General features: G+C 44.0%; 1 protein-coding gene across 1 annotated transcript; it reads left to right on the plus strand.

The window, feature by feature from the left end:
* Nucleotides 1-5,071: 5,071 nt before the first annotated feature.
* htra3b (HtrA serine peptidase 3b) lies at nt 5,072-13,638 on the plus strand. The gene is made up of 10 exons (XM_079580219.1): nt 5,072-5,746; nt 9,430-9,529; nt 9,603-9,735; nt 10,029-10,118; nt 11,886-12,080; nt 12,158-12,190; nt 12,272-12,386; nt 12,463-12,520; nt 12,874-12,969; nt 13,105-13,638. Exons 1-10 carry the CDS (start codon nt 5,293-5,295, stop codon nt 13,271-13,273), a joined length of 1,443 nt encoding a protein of 480 aa, XP_079436345.1. The 5' UTR covers nt 5,072-5,292; the 3' UTR covers nt 13,274-13,638.
* Nucleotides 13,639-15,317: the final 1,679 nt, after the last annotated feature.

The following is a 15,317-nucleotide window of genomic DNA, read 5'->3' on the forward strand; positions in this document are numbered from 1 at the left end:
ATTCATTACCAGCCACTTGCCCCCCTTAACTCCCACCTGAACCGAGCACATTTTCTCCAGTTTGGCTTTACCCCAATCCAAAAGCTTCTGGAAAAAAGGTGTGAAAATAGCGACAGAACTGAGACGAAAACAATGATGATGAAGATGTGACAAAAAAGTGAGAAAACTTTGACAAAAATGTGACAAAAAATAATTAAAAAAAATGACAACAACAAAAAGACAAAGACAAAAAAGTTACAAAATGAGTTGAATTCCCCCCCCCCAAAAAAAAAAGATCCATTTAGATGAGTTTTGTAGATCTTAGCTTTCAAATGAGGCGTTACACTGGCCTACAGGATTTGGGTAAAGCTGAACTGGAGAAAATGCTCTTGGTTCAGGCGGGAGTTAAGAGGTTAAAGGTGCATTATGCAACTTTTTAATGAACAAAAAATTGATATTTGTGTGTATTTGCCCTTGTAGTGACCCAGTGGCTGTGAGTGGTCAGCATGCCTGGTCTCTACGATGCTCCAAGATCGATGGTTTTGTAGGTTTTCTTGTGAGAGAGTCCGTCAGCGGTGGAAACCTTCCAAACAACTGATCCTAGAGACCACCGTGATGGAAAGTAAAGGTGCCATGCTGACCACTCATACAGCCACTGGTCACTACAAGGTCAAATATGCACAAATATCAGCTTTTTATTCACTTAAAAAGTTGCATAATGCAGCTTTAACATTGCCTATCTTTTCTACTGCTCCTGCCTCATGTTTTGTCTTAGTCGTTTTAATCCATTACTTCTTTCCTTCGGGTGATGACGTTGCCAAAATAAAACAATATAAATTAAGGAGATATATCTTGATGCATCTCTTACATTTATCTCGCTTTTGACTTGGGACAAGATCATCCAAATATGACCCTGATTTACTAACCGCGCGTTCAGGCAGTACTAGACAGTGTGTAAAAGTATTATGGCGGAATGCCACAGGTGCAGATGTCAGATTATTCTCACCAGAGGATGTAAATGTTAAATATTGCTCCAGCTGCGAGGCTGAAACGACATGAGTGAAGTGTGAACCTGCTCAGTCGGACGTTTTTTCCGCTTGTGCTGCCATGAAGCATGATTCATGTTGGACCTGTGTCGGCCTCCGACATCAGCCAATGTGGAGCCAATTTAAGCCAAAACCGAGTACGGTCCAAGTCAAACCACCTACACCCTCAGCATTATTATTGTGTTACGTTATGATTGTTTACAATGGGCCATGCCAAAATTACTGCTGTAGCTGATTTAGTTTTTCTAACAGTTTCAGACTGAAAAAGAAATAGGTTCAAGGAAAAGGCAAAATCGAGACATCCGAAGCAGGAGTTTATTACTGACTGTGGAGTTTGTGTAGGCTACATTAAGTTCAGGTCCAAGTATGCGCCACAAAAAGAGGGTTAAATATCTTGAGCTGTGCAAACCAAGCAATGTTATGCCAAGGGAACTGATAGTGTGGACGTCAGTAAAATTCCAGTCAGACAAAGGATTTGTATGAGGCAAGGCAAGGCAAGTTTATTTGTAGAGCACAATTCATACACAAGGCAATTCAAAGTGCTTCACAGTTGCATAAATACAAGAAAACAAGTAGAATCAATAAAAACATCAACATAAAATTAATCAATTACAGTAAAAGGCGAGAGTGCAGATAAAATACTTTCAGTCATCGGTAAAAAGAACTGTTTTCAGCCTGGATTTGAACATTGTCAGAGTTGAGGTCTGTCTCACATCCTCACGAAGACTGTTCCAGATTTTAGCTGCATGAAGCACTGGACTAATATGGTCGTATTTCCTGGTTCTTGTCAGGACTCGAGCAGCAGCGTTCTGGATGTACTGTAGCTGTCTGATAGCTCGTTTAGAGAGGCCAGTGAGCAGCCGTTACAGAATCTAACCTGCTGGAGACAAATGCATGGATAAGTCTCTCTAAGTCTGGTTTTGACACTATTCCTCTGATCTGAAGGCTAAGGACAAAGACTCAAAGTGCTTTCATCGTTTGCAAGTGAAACTTATGTGTATGAAGCTTGTTTGTGTGACTACTGTGTGTGCAGTTTAATATCCAGCTATTCTCCATTTGACCAGCAGATGGCAACACAAACATTCTTTTAAGACTTCTCTTCTCTCAAATATAGCATAAGCTCATCCACTTTTCACCTATTATTTTGTTATTATTGTTTATTGTCAGTGTGGCCACATGTAAAGCACAAGCAGAGAGAAATGTAGGAGGGAAGGTGAGAGTTCAGCTGCCTGACTGCCCAGTGGATTAAACTACTCACACTTATACCTGCCAGAGTCGCATCACACTTGAACAATAACACAGGAAGTAAAGTAACTGCAGAGCCTTTTCTGTTTACCTTGAGCAACAGCGTGTTTTGAACTCTGCTCCTCTTGTCAAAGCAAAACACACCCACGTCTGAGTGACCTCTGCGGGCAGCACGTGTCCGCCACTCGCCTCAAAAACACACACCTCCATCCACCCGTGAGCCCCCCCCCAATCCCCACCCCCCCCTTCTCCCAACATCTGTGTGTCCCATGGGTGCTGCCGCTGGGAGGGGCCGCACTGTCCTGCACAGAGCCCAGTCAGGACGCGCAGAAAAGTGCATTTTTCCAAAGTGAGATCATGTTCAGCTCTAGAAAATGATACTTTTTACAGCCCCACTTGTTTTTCCCTTCCAGCCGTCAATAAAAGAAACAAAGTTTGCTCGTAATGTTGATGGAGCTGCAGTGGGATGGGATCATGTGCATGTGACAAAAACAAATACGATTGGGGGTCGCTGCTTTTTGTACACTGAAATGACATGACAAGAAAGAGAAGGGAAGAGAATATAAATGTGTAGCTGCAGCTCATATTCTTCTTCACTGAACTCCCCTTAAATCAGTCCCAAGCCTGGATAATTTAGTGTGTTAGGAAAGACATGTGCTGATCTATTGTGCATGCCGGACAGTGATTTGCTGTGCAGGAAAACTGAAAGGAAGCAGCCAGAGCCGTTGCCAGAGCATAAAAGATCTCCATCTTCAAAGCTGTACGCATTAGCTGTGGTTAAAGGCCTCGCTGCTACATTTAGAGCTTTTATCTGACAGTTGCTGATGTCACCTCGATGTTGTCTAACCGATTTTGCTGTTTGTTCTTTCTCTTTCGTCACTGCAGTTTGTGGCAGTTGTGGAGGAGTCTGAATGTTGCGTTTGAGGTCTCCATGGTGCAGAACATCCATCAGTGTCCGGCCGCCGCAGAGCACTATTACTATCTGGGTTTGTCAAGGCCATTCGTTTTGCTTTTTGGAAACTAATATAAACTATAGTCCAGCTGCGGTGAGTCCCTGTGAGAGGCTGAGTGTGTGAGGGCACGGTCTGCCTGTGTCCAACTGCCCTTACAGGGACACAAACGTCCCCACGTCCCGCGACTGCTGCGAAGAATGAATGATTTCATGTTTGGGAGAGAAGTGAAAACAAACTGCAGCCTGAGAGACTGAGCGCGACGGTTGTTCCGCATTATTTGAACATATTTGGAAAGTTATAACCTTGGAAATTCACGTGGAATGTTTTTGTGATAGAGAACAAAACTCAGCCTGGCACCAAATCTACATTGCTACGCTGAATGATTCATAAGCCACTCATATTGCTGTCTTATGAACTATCTGTCTCCTTAATGCACTAAGCGCTGGCCCACCCTTTAGGATGAGCCTTAAATAAATGTGAGGGATATATATGTTCATGTGTGCATCCTGTGTCTTGGTGGTGTCCTCTGAACAAAGCTTTATCTTTATACTCGGTCTAGTCCACATGTGCTGGCCACATCAAAACACTCATGCCCATCTGGCTTCAGGGGCCATGCTGTTGACATCTTTCCACTGCAGCCCACTCTCCCTGCCAAAGCCCCAGCTTGAGCACATTCAGATGGACAGTACTTTGTGCAGACTCTGGAAGTGTTTTCCTCTCACAGGTGTGAAGCGTCTCCAGCACCCACATGGTGCTCAGCTGTGCCAAGGGTCACTGGAGGAGACAGGAGATGCACAAACTTATGTTAGTATTGCAGCCTGTGTGACGCTTGGGTGAGCTCTGATCCGAAGTTAGCAATACTATATACAGGGGCGGACTGGGACTGAAAAGCAGCCCTGGACTCTGACCAGCCTGGCCCAAATTAGCATAATTGTGACACTTCCACAATTACAGATTTTAACCTTTTACCACCCGCCCTAACAATAACGAGTGCATTTTCCCCAGTTTGGCTTTTTATTATTATTTTTTTGATTGGTGTCATCAGCAAAAAGAACTGGAAAGGCGGTCGTAGAAACAGAAGCAAAATCATTAATATAAACAATAAATAATAATGGTCCCAAAATTGAACCTTGTGGTACGCCATACTCCACGGAATTCCTTTTAGATTCATGTTTTTTTATACTGGGCTTTACCCAAATCTAAAAGCTTCTCGACTGGAAAGCAACAATGTAACGCCTCATTTGAAAGCTAAGACCTACAAAAGTGACGGAAACTTTTCGTCACGTCGCCACATATATGTCATATTTTTTTATTTTATTAATGATTTTTTGTTGTGTTTTTCTCACGTTTTTGTCGGGGGGTTTTTATCAGTGTTTTTCTCATGTTTTGGTTGACTTTTCATCCTCTTTTTGTCGCTATTTTGATGCTTTTCTTTTTAGCTTTTAGATTTGGGTAAAGCTCGGTTGAGGCGGGACCAGTGGCCCTAGAGCCAGTGGCCCTTCTGTGCTCTTCCAGAATGGACATATGGCCAGTCCTCTGTCTGTATATTTTGCTCATGTACGTTCTCACCTAAACTGACGGAGTGTAGTCTTTCCTGGAGCTGTACTTCCTGCAAAAAGTCCTGCAAGTGTCACTTAAAGTACTAAAACTTTTCACTCCTGAACACCGCCCATGTGCTGCAGGTTTGTTGTGCACGTGATCGTGATCGGCGAAAGTGAAACCTGAGTGTAGCCAAAAGAAATGATGTAAAGATAACAGGCAGATAACAGTTTAATCTGGCGGTACTGAGGAGCCACGTGACTGTGATGAAGTGTGAGGTCATGGTGGTAACAGCAGCCCGCCTCCAGAGCCAGGACCTGAGCAGCTCTCTCCTCCTCAGCAGCAGCAGAGCGCAGACCGGCTCACACTCACAGCCTGCACTGGGTCCGCGCTGGTCCTGCTTTGCTTTGTCGTTTTAAACACTGTCTTTACTGCAGGTTTGAAGTTCTTCTCAGGGAGTTGCCTTTTCTTAATGTGATTGAAGTTTGCGTGTGTTTTTGCGCGGCGATGAGCGTGGCAGAACTGGGTCTATGATGCGCTGTCTGCTTTGTCTGTGGAGCTCCTCTTCCAAAATGCACTTACTCGTGTTCGCTGTAGTTCTTTACCTCAAAGACGGCGCCAACGCGGAGCCCAAAGCCAAGTGCCCCGCGCGCTGTGACGTGAGCAGCTGCCCGAGCCCCAGCTGCCCCGGCGGGTACGTGCCAGACCGCTGTAACTGCTGCCTGGTGTGCGCGCCGGCGGAGGGGGAGCCGTGCGCGCGCAAGGACGACCTCCCGTGCGGAGACGGGCTGGAGTGCAAGCACCCGGCCGGGAAGCGCCTCTCCAAGGGCGTCTGCCAGTGCAAGCTGGGCTACGAGGTGTGCGGCAGCGACGGCAAGACGTACGGCAACGTGTGCCAGCTGAAGGCGGCGAGCTGGACCGCGCTCCAGCAGGGCCTGGTGTCCATCAGCCAGGTGCAGAAGGGGCCGTGCGTCTCAGCCACAGGTACGAGCGACACTCTCGTTTGGACACAGTATAGAGGACATTAGAGATCATTATTCAGTGGCCATGTCTGCAAGATCATTCCTTACGATATTTGGGTATTTGACAAATGTTTCTTTTTTCTTTTTTTTTCTTCCCCTGGTTACTTCTGATGGCTTTTCTGTGACTGCAAACTGAAAGTCACTTAAAGGCCCTTTGCCTTTTTTTTCTTTCTTTTTTTCTTTTTTGAGCAAACAATGTAAGAGGTCCATTCTCAACTCTCATTAATCTCATTTAACTCTCATTAATTTAATAAAAACCCAATTCATCAGTTAAAAGGCGCATTTCTTCTCCCTCTTCTTCTTCTCATTCTTCTTCTTCTTCTTCTTCTCCCTCTTCTCCTTCTTCTTCTTCTCCTTCTTCTTCTCCTTCTTCTTCTTCTTCTCCTTCTTCTTCTTCTTCTTCTTCTTCTTCTTCTTCTCCTTCTTCTCCTTTTTCTTCTTCTTCTTCTTCTTCTTCTTCTCCCTCTTCTTCTTCTTCTCTTCTTCTTTAAAGCACATTTCACAACCTTTCTGGGTCATTTTCAAAGAAATGTAATTTGATGGACAGTGTTTTTCCCACAAATGTCTGAGTTACAATAAAATCAGGTAGAGTGCCTTTAAGAAAAAAGTAACCAGACTCAAATCCTCTTTACAGGTGCACTTTTAAACTTTTAATTTGCTTGACCTCCTGTAGATTTTAAAAGCGACCTGTAATCGTCATTTGTTTACAGTCTGAACACCTGCCTCTGAGCTGTGTCACAAAAGCTCCAAACCTCTGGAATTCCAACACATCTTTAACAGCATCAAAGCAGACACTTCGGGCTCGTGAACATGAGCAGACTGCAGCCTCCTGTGTTCTGGCAGGTGCTCAGTAAACCCCCTGACCAGCGGTAGCACCTCGTTATGTGAATCCCAGTAAAGCTCTTATAGTGTCCGCACCTGCTCCACTTTACAAGACTCCCGTTCGGTGAAAGGCTCAAACGCTCTTAAACCAAGCAGCGGTGCGTGGAAAGAGCCGTGCCAGCAGATGCAAAAAGGAGCCGAACGGGGTCACGGAATAAAGAGGGAAATAGTGGAGGTGCAAGTGTCACGAGGAGTGAGTCGTCGAGACCACTCCAACCAAGTCACTCGATCATTACTTCTCAGTCTAAAAGTACGTGCTGCAATGGCCTGTTTTGAAACTGTCCAGGCACAGTTAAAGTCGGTGCCAAACTTGGGCAAGACCTGTCGCAAAAGCATGACATAATTGTTTCCCGTCTAATAGTTGCAGACAAAACAGAGACTGCGGAGGAGGCGGGAGAAGTTATATTATCATTTAACTGCCTGGTTTTGTGGGGCGGACGCTGCCCACTGTGTCACAGAGAATAAAAACATGTCGAGCTAAGAGAGCTAAGCCAAATTTGTGTAGATCAGGCAATTGAGAGCACAAATATTGTCTTCTGAAGGCATTTGAGAACCATTTACCGACATAAAGGGTGGCCAAAAGTGTCTTGAAGATTAAAAAATGTGGAGGTTGCACATTCACTTTTCGATTTGCTGTGTTTTGTATCATATCTGTCCTTGTTACAACACAGTAGCTCATGTCCTGTTTACAAAATAGGACACTTTCCCGGCCGTTCGCAAAGTAACCGGTTCCTGCTCCCAAAACATCACCTGTGTTTGGCTTTTTGTTTGGACTTTACTGGCGTCTGTAAAAGTGGAACAGTTTAGAGTTGGGAAGTGTTTATCCAGACTCTGGCACCAGCGTTCACGAAACTGGCCGAGAGTGGGTCATTCCAGTGCACGCTACGGTTCACAGGGACTTAAACTGCACTTTAGAGATGCTGACTGATTTAATATGGGTGCGGTAATGTCGCGAAAATGTGCACAATCATGTGGGTTTCTAACATGTGGAGGTCAAAAAAGGAATAGTCTCTCGAGGAAAAAGAAATTGCTGTCGGTAGTTTTACAAATGACTTCCTGCAAGTGGGGCGATTCCTGAGGGACAAAGCCGTGACCGCTGTGAGGAAAAGTTCAAAAGTGTCTGGGCTGTAATGGTTTATAAAGAAGGCTTTGAAAGGGAACCCGTGCAACAGGATGAGGGGAAAGCGCAAGTGTCCATCGGCGGAGGTTGATGCAAAAGTGACGGAAAATCAATACCCATGTCTGGAACTCATTTGTAGCTCTCTTAAGTCACTTTTAAATTTATTTCAAGGATAGTCTATGACCGGCCCAGAGGCTAATGACCACAGAAACAATTCTAAGTGCCCTGGCCTATGTGCTGGAGGTCTGTGTTCACCATGCACACGTTTTTGCACTGTAAAATGACCCAATACATCCCAGTATTTTTGAAAGGAGTGGCAGGATTGCGACTGCTCTCTATTCAACCACATGGTTTGGGAAAAGGCGCCTGTGTCCTCCCCAACATTCCCCCTCTAATCTGAGTGGACATTTGCCACAACAAATTTGGAAGGAGGCATTTGTAGGTCAGTCAGCCATGTATTTTTTACCCTGCCACACCCTGTTTAGAAGGTAATGCTCCGCTGACGAGCTGCACGGACCCGGAGCCTGGACAAAATACAGTGGTTTGTGTTCAAAGAAGGAGGAAAGAGCCGGTAGTTGCTGGGACGTCCGGTTTCCTCTGTAGATAGGGATCACAGTGTGCGTACTGGTATGTATGTGGGGATGACTGAAGGTGATGGGTTTAGCAGCCAGAACTGTGGAAGTCTGTGCTATCAATCAACCTGCTCCATCTAATAAGACCGATACGACATCATCAGTGTGAGATATGGCTACAGATGTTTTGTAGATAGCAGTGGCTCCGGGTTTTGCCGCTTTGTTACAGCTAACAGTATGAGATCAGTCAGGGCTGGGCTTTCTAAGGACACAGTAACAGCAGGACCCACTGGCCTCAGCGCTTTGGTTGCACTTTGCCTGTTATTTGAGAAAGTTCCAAACTAAAATAACAAACCACACTTTCCTCAGAGAGTTTTTTTTTTGCTGAGCACCCGATGGAGCAGCTTTAGAGATGACTTGAAAGGCATTATTACAGGCTTTACGATTGCACGCAGCGTAATAGCCTTTTTTTTGGCAGCCATATGTCAAACCTAGCCTTCTGTCTGTATAATTTTGATAAATAAAGAGGGTTGGGATGGAACTGATGTGGATGTGCTTTGCATTGCTCATAAATGGTCCAAAACTTTAAGGTGTCCCACAAGGGTCAGTTTTATCACCGTTATTATTTATCATGGTTTTTCAAGCAAAGCTATTTTTTTCAAAGTTCTTTAAGGTCAATCAACAACATGTGATATAACTTACTTCTCCTCTAGTGCCAGCTAATGCCTTGGACTACCTTATGGTATCTCTTAAGGATTTTTCAGGCAGGATTTACAGTTCAAATTGTTGGCACTCAGGCAACTCAGCAGACTTTTTAAAAAATATTTACATCAAAGTCTCTTAGTTTTTCTCCATAGATCTTTTTTATGACCCCGTTTTATCCAGGTTTTAATGGATTCCGGTTTCTGCATCAGCTTTTGGCACCAGTGTTCTCATTCATGTTGTATGACAGGGCGGGTACATGCAGGAAAGGGTCACTTAATCCTCTGGCTGACATTTTTGCAGTTTAACACCCAGGCTGGAGACGCTGGTGTGAGTTAGTAAAATGCATTATTCTTTCTGCCAGTATAGGTCCGTCTCATGCGGCCAGTCCTCGCTACAAGTTCAACTTCATCGCAGACGTCGTGGAGAAGATCGCCCCTGCTGTGGTCCACATAGAGCTCTTTCTCAAGTGTGTCCCTACCCAAAACCTGCATAATTACACTGTGCCACAAGTGGAATACTTACATTCTATTTTTCCCCAGACACCCTTTATTTGGTCGGACCATTCCTCTGGCCAGTGGCTCTGGGTTTGTGATGTCCGACAACGGTCTGATCATCACCAATGCGCATGTTGTATCCAGCAACACTCAAGTCACCGGTCAGCAGCACCTCAAGGTACGCTGCCAAAATACCAGACAACAATTGTTTTCAGTACCTGGAGAACACAGGCCAGAACGTATGAATTATTTCTTGGAGTGCAGTATTATCCATCAACAGAGGGAACGTGTGTGAGAGCCCCACCTCATTGAAACTGTTCATCCGTCTCATGGGCCCATTCAATTCCTTCAGACCTCGCTGCTTGTTGCTTAATATTGTTTTAATATTAAAGTTACTTATTCTTTACCGTCTTTGCTAAAGAATAAAGCAGTGTATAGTGTCATGTCTTGACGATGGGCTCTTCTCCATAGGTCCAAATGCAAAATGGGAAAGTGTACGAAGCCAGTATCAAAGACATCGACAAGAAGTCTGACATTGCTACCATCAAAATTAACCCTCAGGTGAGTGACTAGCTGTTCTACCAAAGTCGTCATGTTAAGTGCACCAACTTAATGACTTCTAATTAACAAGTTTGTGTTCTGCAAAAGTTGTAAATAGTTTTAAAATCCTGCCTACCCAACAGGCCAATAAACCTAACCACACTGTAAATCAAGGAATGTGCGCAAACAAACAGTTTACTGGTGACCTGATTCACGTCTGATTGTAGTAATGCACTCAGGAGTAATATATTAGTCCTAGTGATTCTCATGGGAAGCAAGTAAAGTTTATTTATAAAGTGCTTTGGCTATGCGCTCTGGCTTTAAGCAAAGAGGATGCCGTGTCCACAGGAAAATGGAGAAAAGAAAACCTACAAAAATGCATGCATTTAATGTGGCCAATGGTCTATAGTAGCAGAAGTGTAGAGATGAGAGGCAAAGATAAGTTTCTATCCATCTTTTAGGTCAAATTTCAGGCCTTAAATAGTTGTGTGCTGTTACAATGATGGATTTTAACTATTTATTTTATTTGCATGTTCCTAACTGTCAGCTAATCTTTCTAATGTAAAGGAACAGCTTGAACAAGATAGCCTACTCCCCCCAAAGCGAAAACAATTGTCGATGAGTTCTGACAAAAGACACGTCACTTCTCCTCACCAAATGAGAACCACGTTTATTTTTCTTCTCCTCAGCTCTAGCCTCAGACTCTGGCGGCTAGAGAAAACAATGGGCCAGGGATATTGAACGACCCCGGGCTGACCTTAGCGTGTCGGACCAGCGGGACCGGGCCAGAACATGACGGGGAGGAGTGAGGGAGAAAGAATAACAGACTCCACACTGCTCCACCTTTAAAGACGTGTGTGACATAGGAGCAGCCGGCATGTGGTTCTAGTCAGGACACTCCCAGATAACTCATCTCACTCTGTGCAAATGTCTCTGCAAGATTTTAAATTGGCTGATGACATTTAGCGATTGAATTAATGGCACCAGCGTTAGTTATTAGAGCCCGACAGACATGGATTTTTGGGTCAGATACCGGTGCCAATATGATTTCATCTATTTTTTTTCCTCCTGATTATTTTGTTATTGAATTTAGAAACATTGCTAGCCCTCTCTTCTTCTCTTCTGCCAGTAGCTCTTTGAGAGAAAGACTGGTTGTTTACATCAGTGTTTCCCAACCAGGCGTACGGGGACCCCTGGGGGTACTCGAGGACCTAGCAGGGGGTACTTGGAATTATTTCAGATTGAAAAAAGGGGAAAATGTACCATATTTTTTTATAGGAAAAGCTATATTTTTCAGTGAAATGTGTTGCTTTGGAAGAATTTTAGGTTTATTTTGACTGCAACATTGTCCTTTTTCTTATAAATACCACTTTTAAGTAATTACTTTTTAAATAAACTGTAACACCCTTGAGGTAGGGGGTACACGGTTGACCACTGAAAGGCCAAAGGGGTACGAAAGACAAAAAACGTTGGGAACCACTGGTTGTAATAAAAGGGACATTCATTGCACCTTTTTGCTATTAGTACTCCTAATATATACTTCTATAAACATAAGCCTAAATGGTTATAAACCTGACACATGTGTTACTTGCATTTATTTGTACTATTTCACATCTTCAGCACGATTTCACCAAGCTTCCTGGAGACTCAGGAGGCTCATGGCTCATTTTATATAGATTGGCACGTCTATCACTTCCTCTGAGTGCCTATATTGGCTATATTAATGATAGGACTTGATGGGGTCAGGTACTGGGACTTCACTTTATATCTGTGTGTCTTGTTCTCCAGTCCAAACTGTCGGTGCTCTTCCTGGGCCACAGCGCTGACCTGAGGCCCGGGGAGTTTGTGGTGGCGATTGGCAGCCCGTTCGCCCTGCAGAACACCGTCACCACCGGCATCGTCAGCACCGCACAGAGAGACGGCAAAGAGCTGGGACTGAAGGACTCCGACATGGACTACATTCAGACTGACGCTATCATCAACGTAAGCTAACGGCTTTCTCCTAACAGCAGATTGATCTTACTGAGGGTCAACTTGATTTGTTTGATGATATTTTACAGTATGGTAATTCTGGAGGACCTCTTGTCAATCTGGTAAGCCTTTACTCACTTTAGCATGTTCATCTTACTTTGAAAGTCTTTTCTATGCATGCGAATGAGGTGCTTTTGTCACAGGATGGAGAGGTCATTGGCATCAACACGTTAAAGGTTGCTGCAGGGATCTCCTTTGCCATCCCCTCGGACAGGATCACCCGCTTTCTCAATGATTCAATGGACAAAAACAACAAAGGTGACTTGTTTTTACTCGTGTGCCTGAAGATGATCTTTAGACCCAGAGTGACTGACCAACAAAGCTGCCATTTCAGATACAAGGGCGGTAAAGAAGAGATTCATAGGAATACGGATGCTGACCATCACACCCGCGTAAGTCACAGCCAACAGAGAAACTCTATCACTTGCTAATGTGCAAAAGCTCAAATTCTGAAGCTTTTGTTGTGAGAGAAAATAAGGAATTCAATACTGTTTTTCATTATTAAGGGAGGCTCGCGACTTTGTGGGTGGTCATAAACTAGGGATGTCCACAGAGGAGCTCATCAGCTAAATGAAAAGAAAACTAACAGGAAACTTTTCCACAATAAACAGATTTTACAGCAATAGAAACGCAGCTTTAGTCTTTGCAGGTTTTTGTTTCTTAATAAGATGCTTTCTCTGTGTTGTAAGAGTTTATATGTTGAAATACAAATTTAAATCTAGTTTCTGCACAACATCTTGTACAGGTTGATTGAGGAGCTGAAGCAGCAGAACCCAGACTTTCCGGATGTCTCCAGTGGGATCTATGTCCATGAGGTGGTTCCTCACTCTCCAGCTCAGAAGTAAGCTTTACCTTTCTCTTCATTATGGATCCTCTGCAGTAACTATTCTTCCTGGGGTCCATCTTCTACTGTACTTTAACGTGAATGTGTTTGTTTGGAAGTGGATGCTTAACCTGCTGTTGTTTGTTTCTACAGAGGTGGCATTAAAGATGGAGACATCCTGGTCAAACTGAATGGGAAACCTCTGCTGACCACCGCTGACCTGCAGGGGGCGCTGCAGGAGGAGATGGCTCTGCTTCTGGAGGTGCGGAGGGGCAATGATGACCTCCTGTTTAACATAGAGCCTGACGTGATCATGCAGTAAGTGACCAGTGTGAGGTCAGTGTGTGGTCAGTGTGGAGCTCAAGACTGGACTGTCCCACTGAGGACTCATGCTGGACAACTGTGTCCCAGGACAGAGAGAGTTATGGACAACCTTATGGTACTTATAATTGTTGAAGCTCCATCAGACATGAAGACCAGTGGAAAGTATCATCAGGATACTTCACAGTCACTGTACAGACATGGTACTCCTGAAGTGAAGAGAGTCTATCAATAAGTGAGGCGATATATGTAGTTATTCATCATGTTATTTGTTTTTAGATGAAGTCTGAGTATAACACAGGGTCTGCTCACACTGAGCTGAGGAACAGCATTTACGAACAGGACATTGAGGTGAGCATCCTGGAGATGCAAAAAACTCCTTTGTTTTTGGATGTTAGCATACTAGTCCTCTGGATGAGCTCAAATCTTAACATCATCCGTATAAATGCACTCTATCCTGTTCAAGATAACTAGTTGTAGAAGTAGTAGATGTAGAAATCGCTTGAACTCCGCCTCAATGTTTACACTTTGTAAGGAGTAAAGGAGGGACAATACTTGCCTTATGAGTCATGTTACTGTATAGGTTCTACTGTCCACAGAACTGCATTAAGGTGAAACTAAATCCTGCATAATTTAAACAAAAGATGACAACAGTGCTAACATCACTGACGCTAACTGCAATTTCCATCGCTGTCCTTTTTTATGTACAGAGTAGTGGGTGGTTTAGGGTGAGGTGGTGAGCTGGAGTCTTCAGGGTCAGTGTTCACATTACTGATGACTGTAAAAACGCAAAAGGAGAAAATGCTGGGACTGTGTTTTAAAGAAATCCCTTTCTGAGGGCAGGGACAGTACGGCCCCTTTTGTGCTACATTTTACACACTGATGTACTTTACATGTTTTTGTCAAATAAAATGCTCTTGAATGTTGGTATAAAGTATTGGCTTCACTTCTTCCACCCAGATCATTGATATTTTATGTCTTTCAGATACTTAGAAGCTTTTTCCTCTTTCGCTGTTGAAATACTCTCATAATGTATGCCCATCTGTGTGCATTTAAGCTTTTACAGCCACACTTAACTGTTTACAGCCAGCTCATCCACCATTACATACTGTGCATATTTGGAAGTGTCACACATTTTTTTATGGGACGCAAATGTTCCTCCGCCATACACGCTCGGTTTGTTGTGGACATATACAAAATAAAGATAAATGCATTTTCAGTGGGGGTTTAAATTTGCAGCCATTGAGACGCAGCCCTTGTGGGAAAAGGTGTCTGCACATAAAGATCCCGGAGTGGAAATGTCTGTTTGGTTCAGTGCAAACACATGGTGGACATTTTCTGCTACTTTGGGTTTTGCCTGTGGTCGACTGTTAATACCCCTCCTCTCCACAGTGGCTCTAGGAAACACTGAGGTCATTAGCGCCTCAGAAACACTCGCTGTTTAGAGCTGTTTGTGAGCATCAGCATACAGTAGCTGGCACACATGAGACCAGAGAGAACATGCAGTTATGGTAAAATGAGTGATGTGTATGAAACGTTTGAGCCGTCCAGAATCTGGCCAGTGACATGACCAGTGAGCATGCCGGCCATAGTTTCCAGGGATTGTGCACAGATCTTTGCAGCATGAGGCCGTGCATCATCACACTGTAACATGATGGTCGTGGATAAATGACACAACGATGGGCCTCAGGGTCTCATCATGGTGTCTTCAACATGCCAGCAGATGGAGATGGAGATGTTCTGCACTGCGGGAGGCAAATCTTGGTTTTCTGACTATCCAGACCTCCCTCTGTAAGGAAAACTGAACATATAATACCAGAGTCCTTTTATTGTAGACAACCTAAGGCTCACCTGTGCAATATTCATGTGGTCCAATCTGCTCCTGTGAGGTTTGATAGATACTCTTGACACAGAAGTGCTCACAAACACAGATTTAGACAGATTTGTGAACAATATTTGAGATAAATTGGCATTGACTTCTGCCTGTGGTTATTCTGAACTGTTGTTTTTGAAAACACTACTGGTGGACCACATGGGGAGAGTCC

The sequence above is a fragment of the Gobius niger genome (assembly GCF_951799975.1).
Source record: "Gobius niger genome assembly, chromosome: 21".
Classification (NCBI taxonomy): domain Eukaryota; kingdom Metazoa; phylum Chordata; class Actinopteri; order Gobiiformes; family Gobiidae; genus Gobius; species Gobius niger.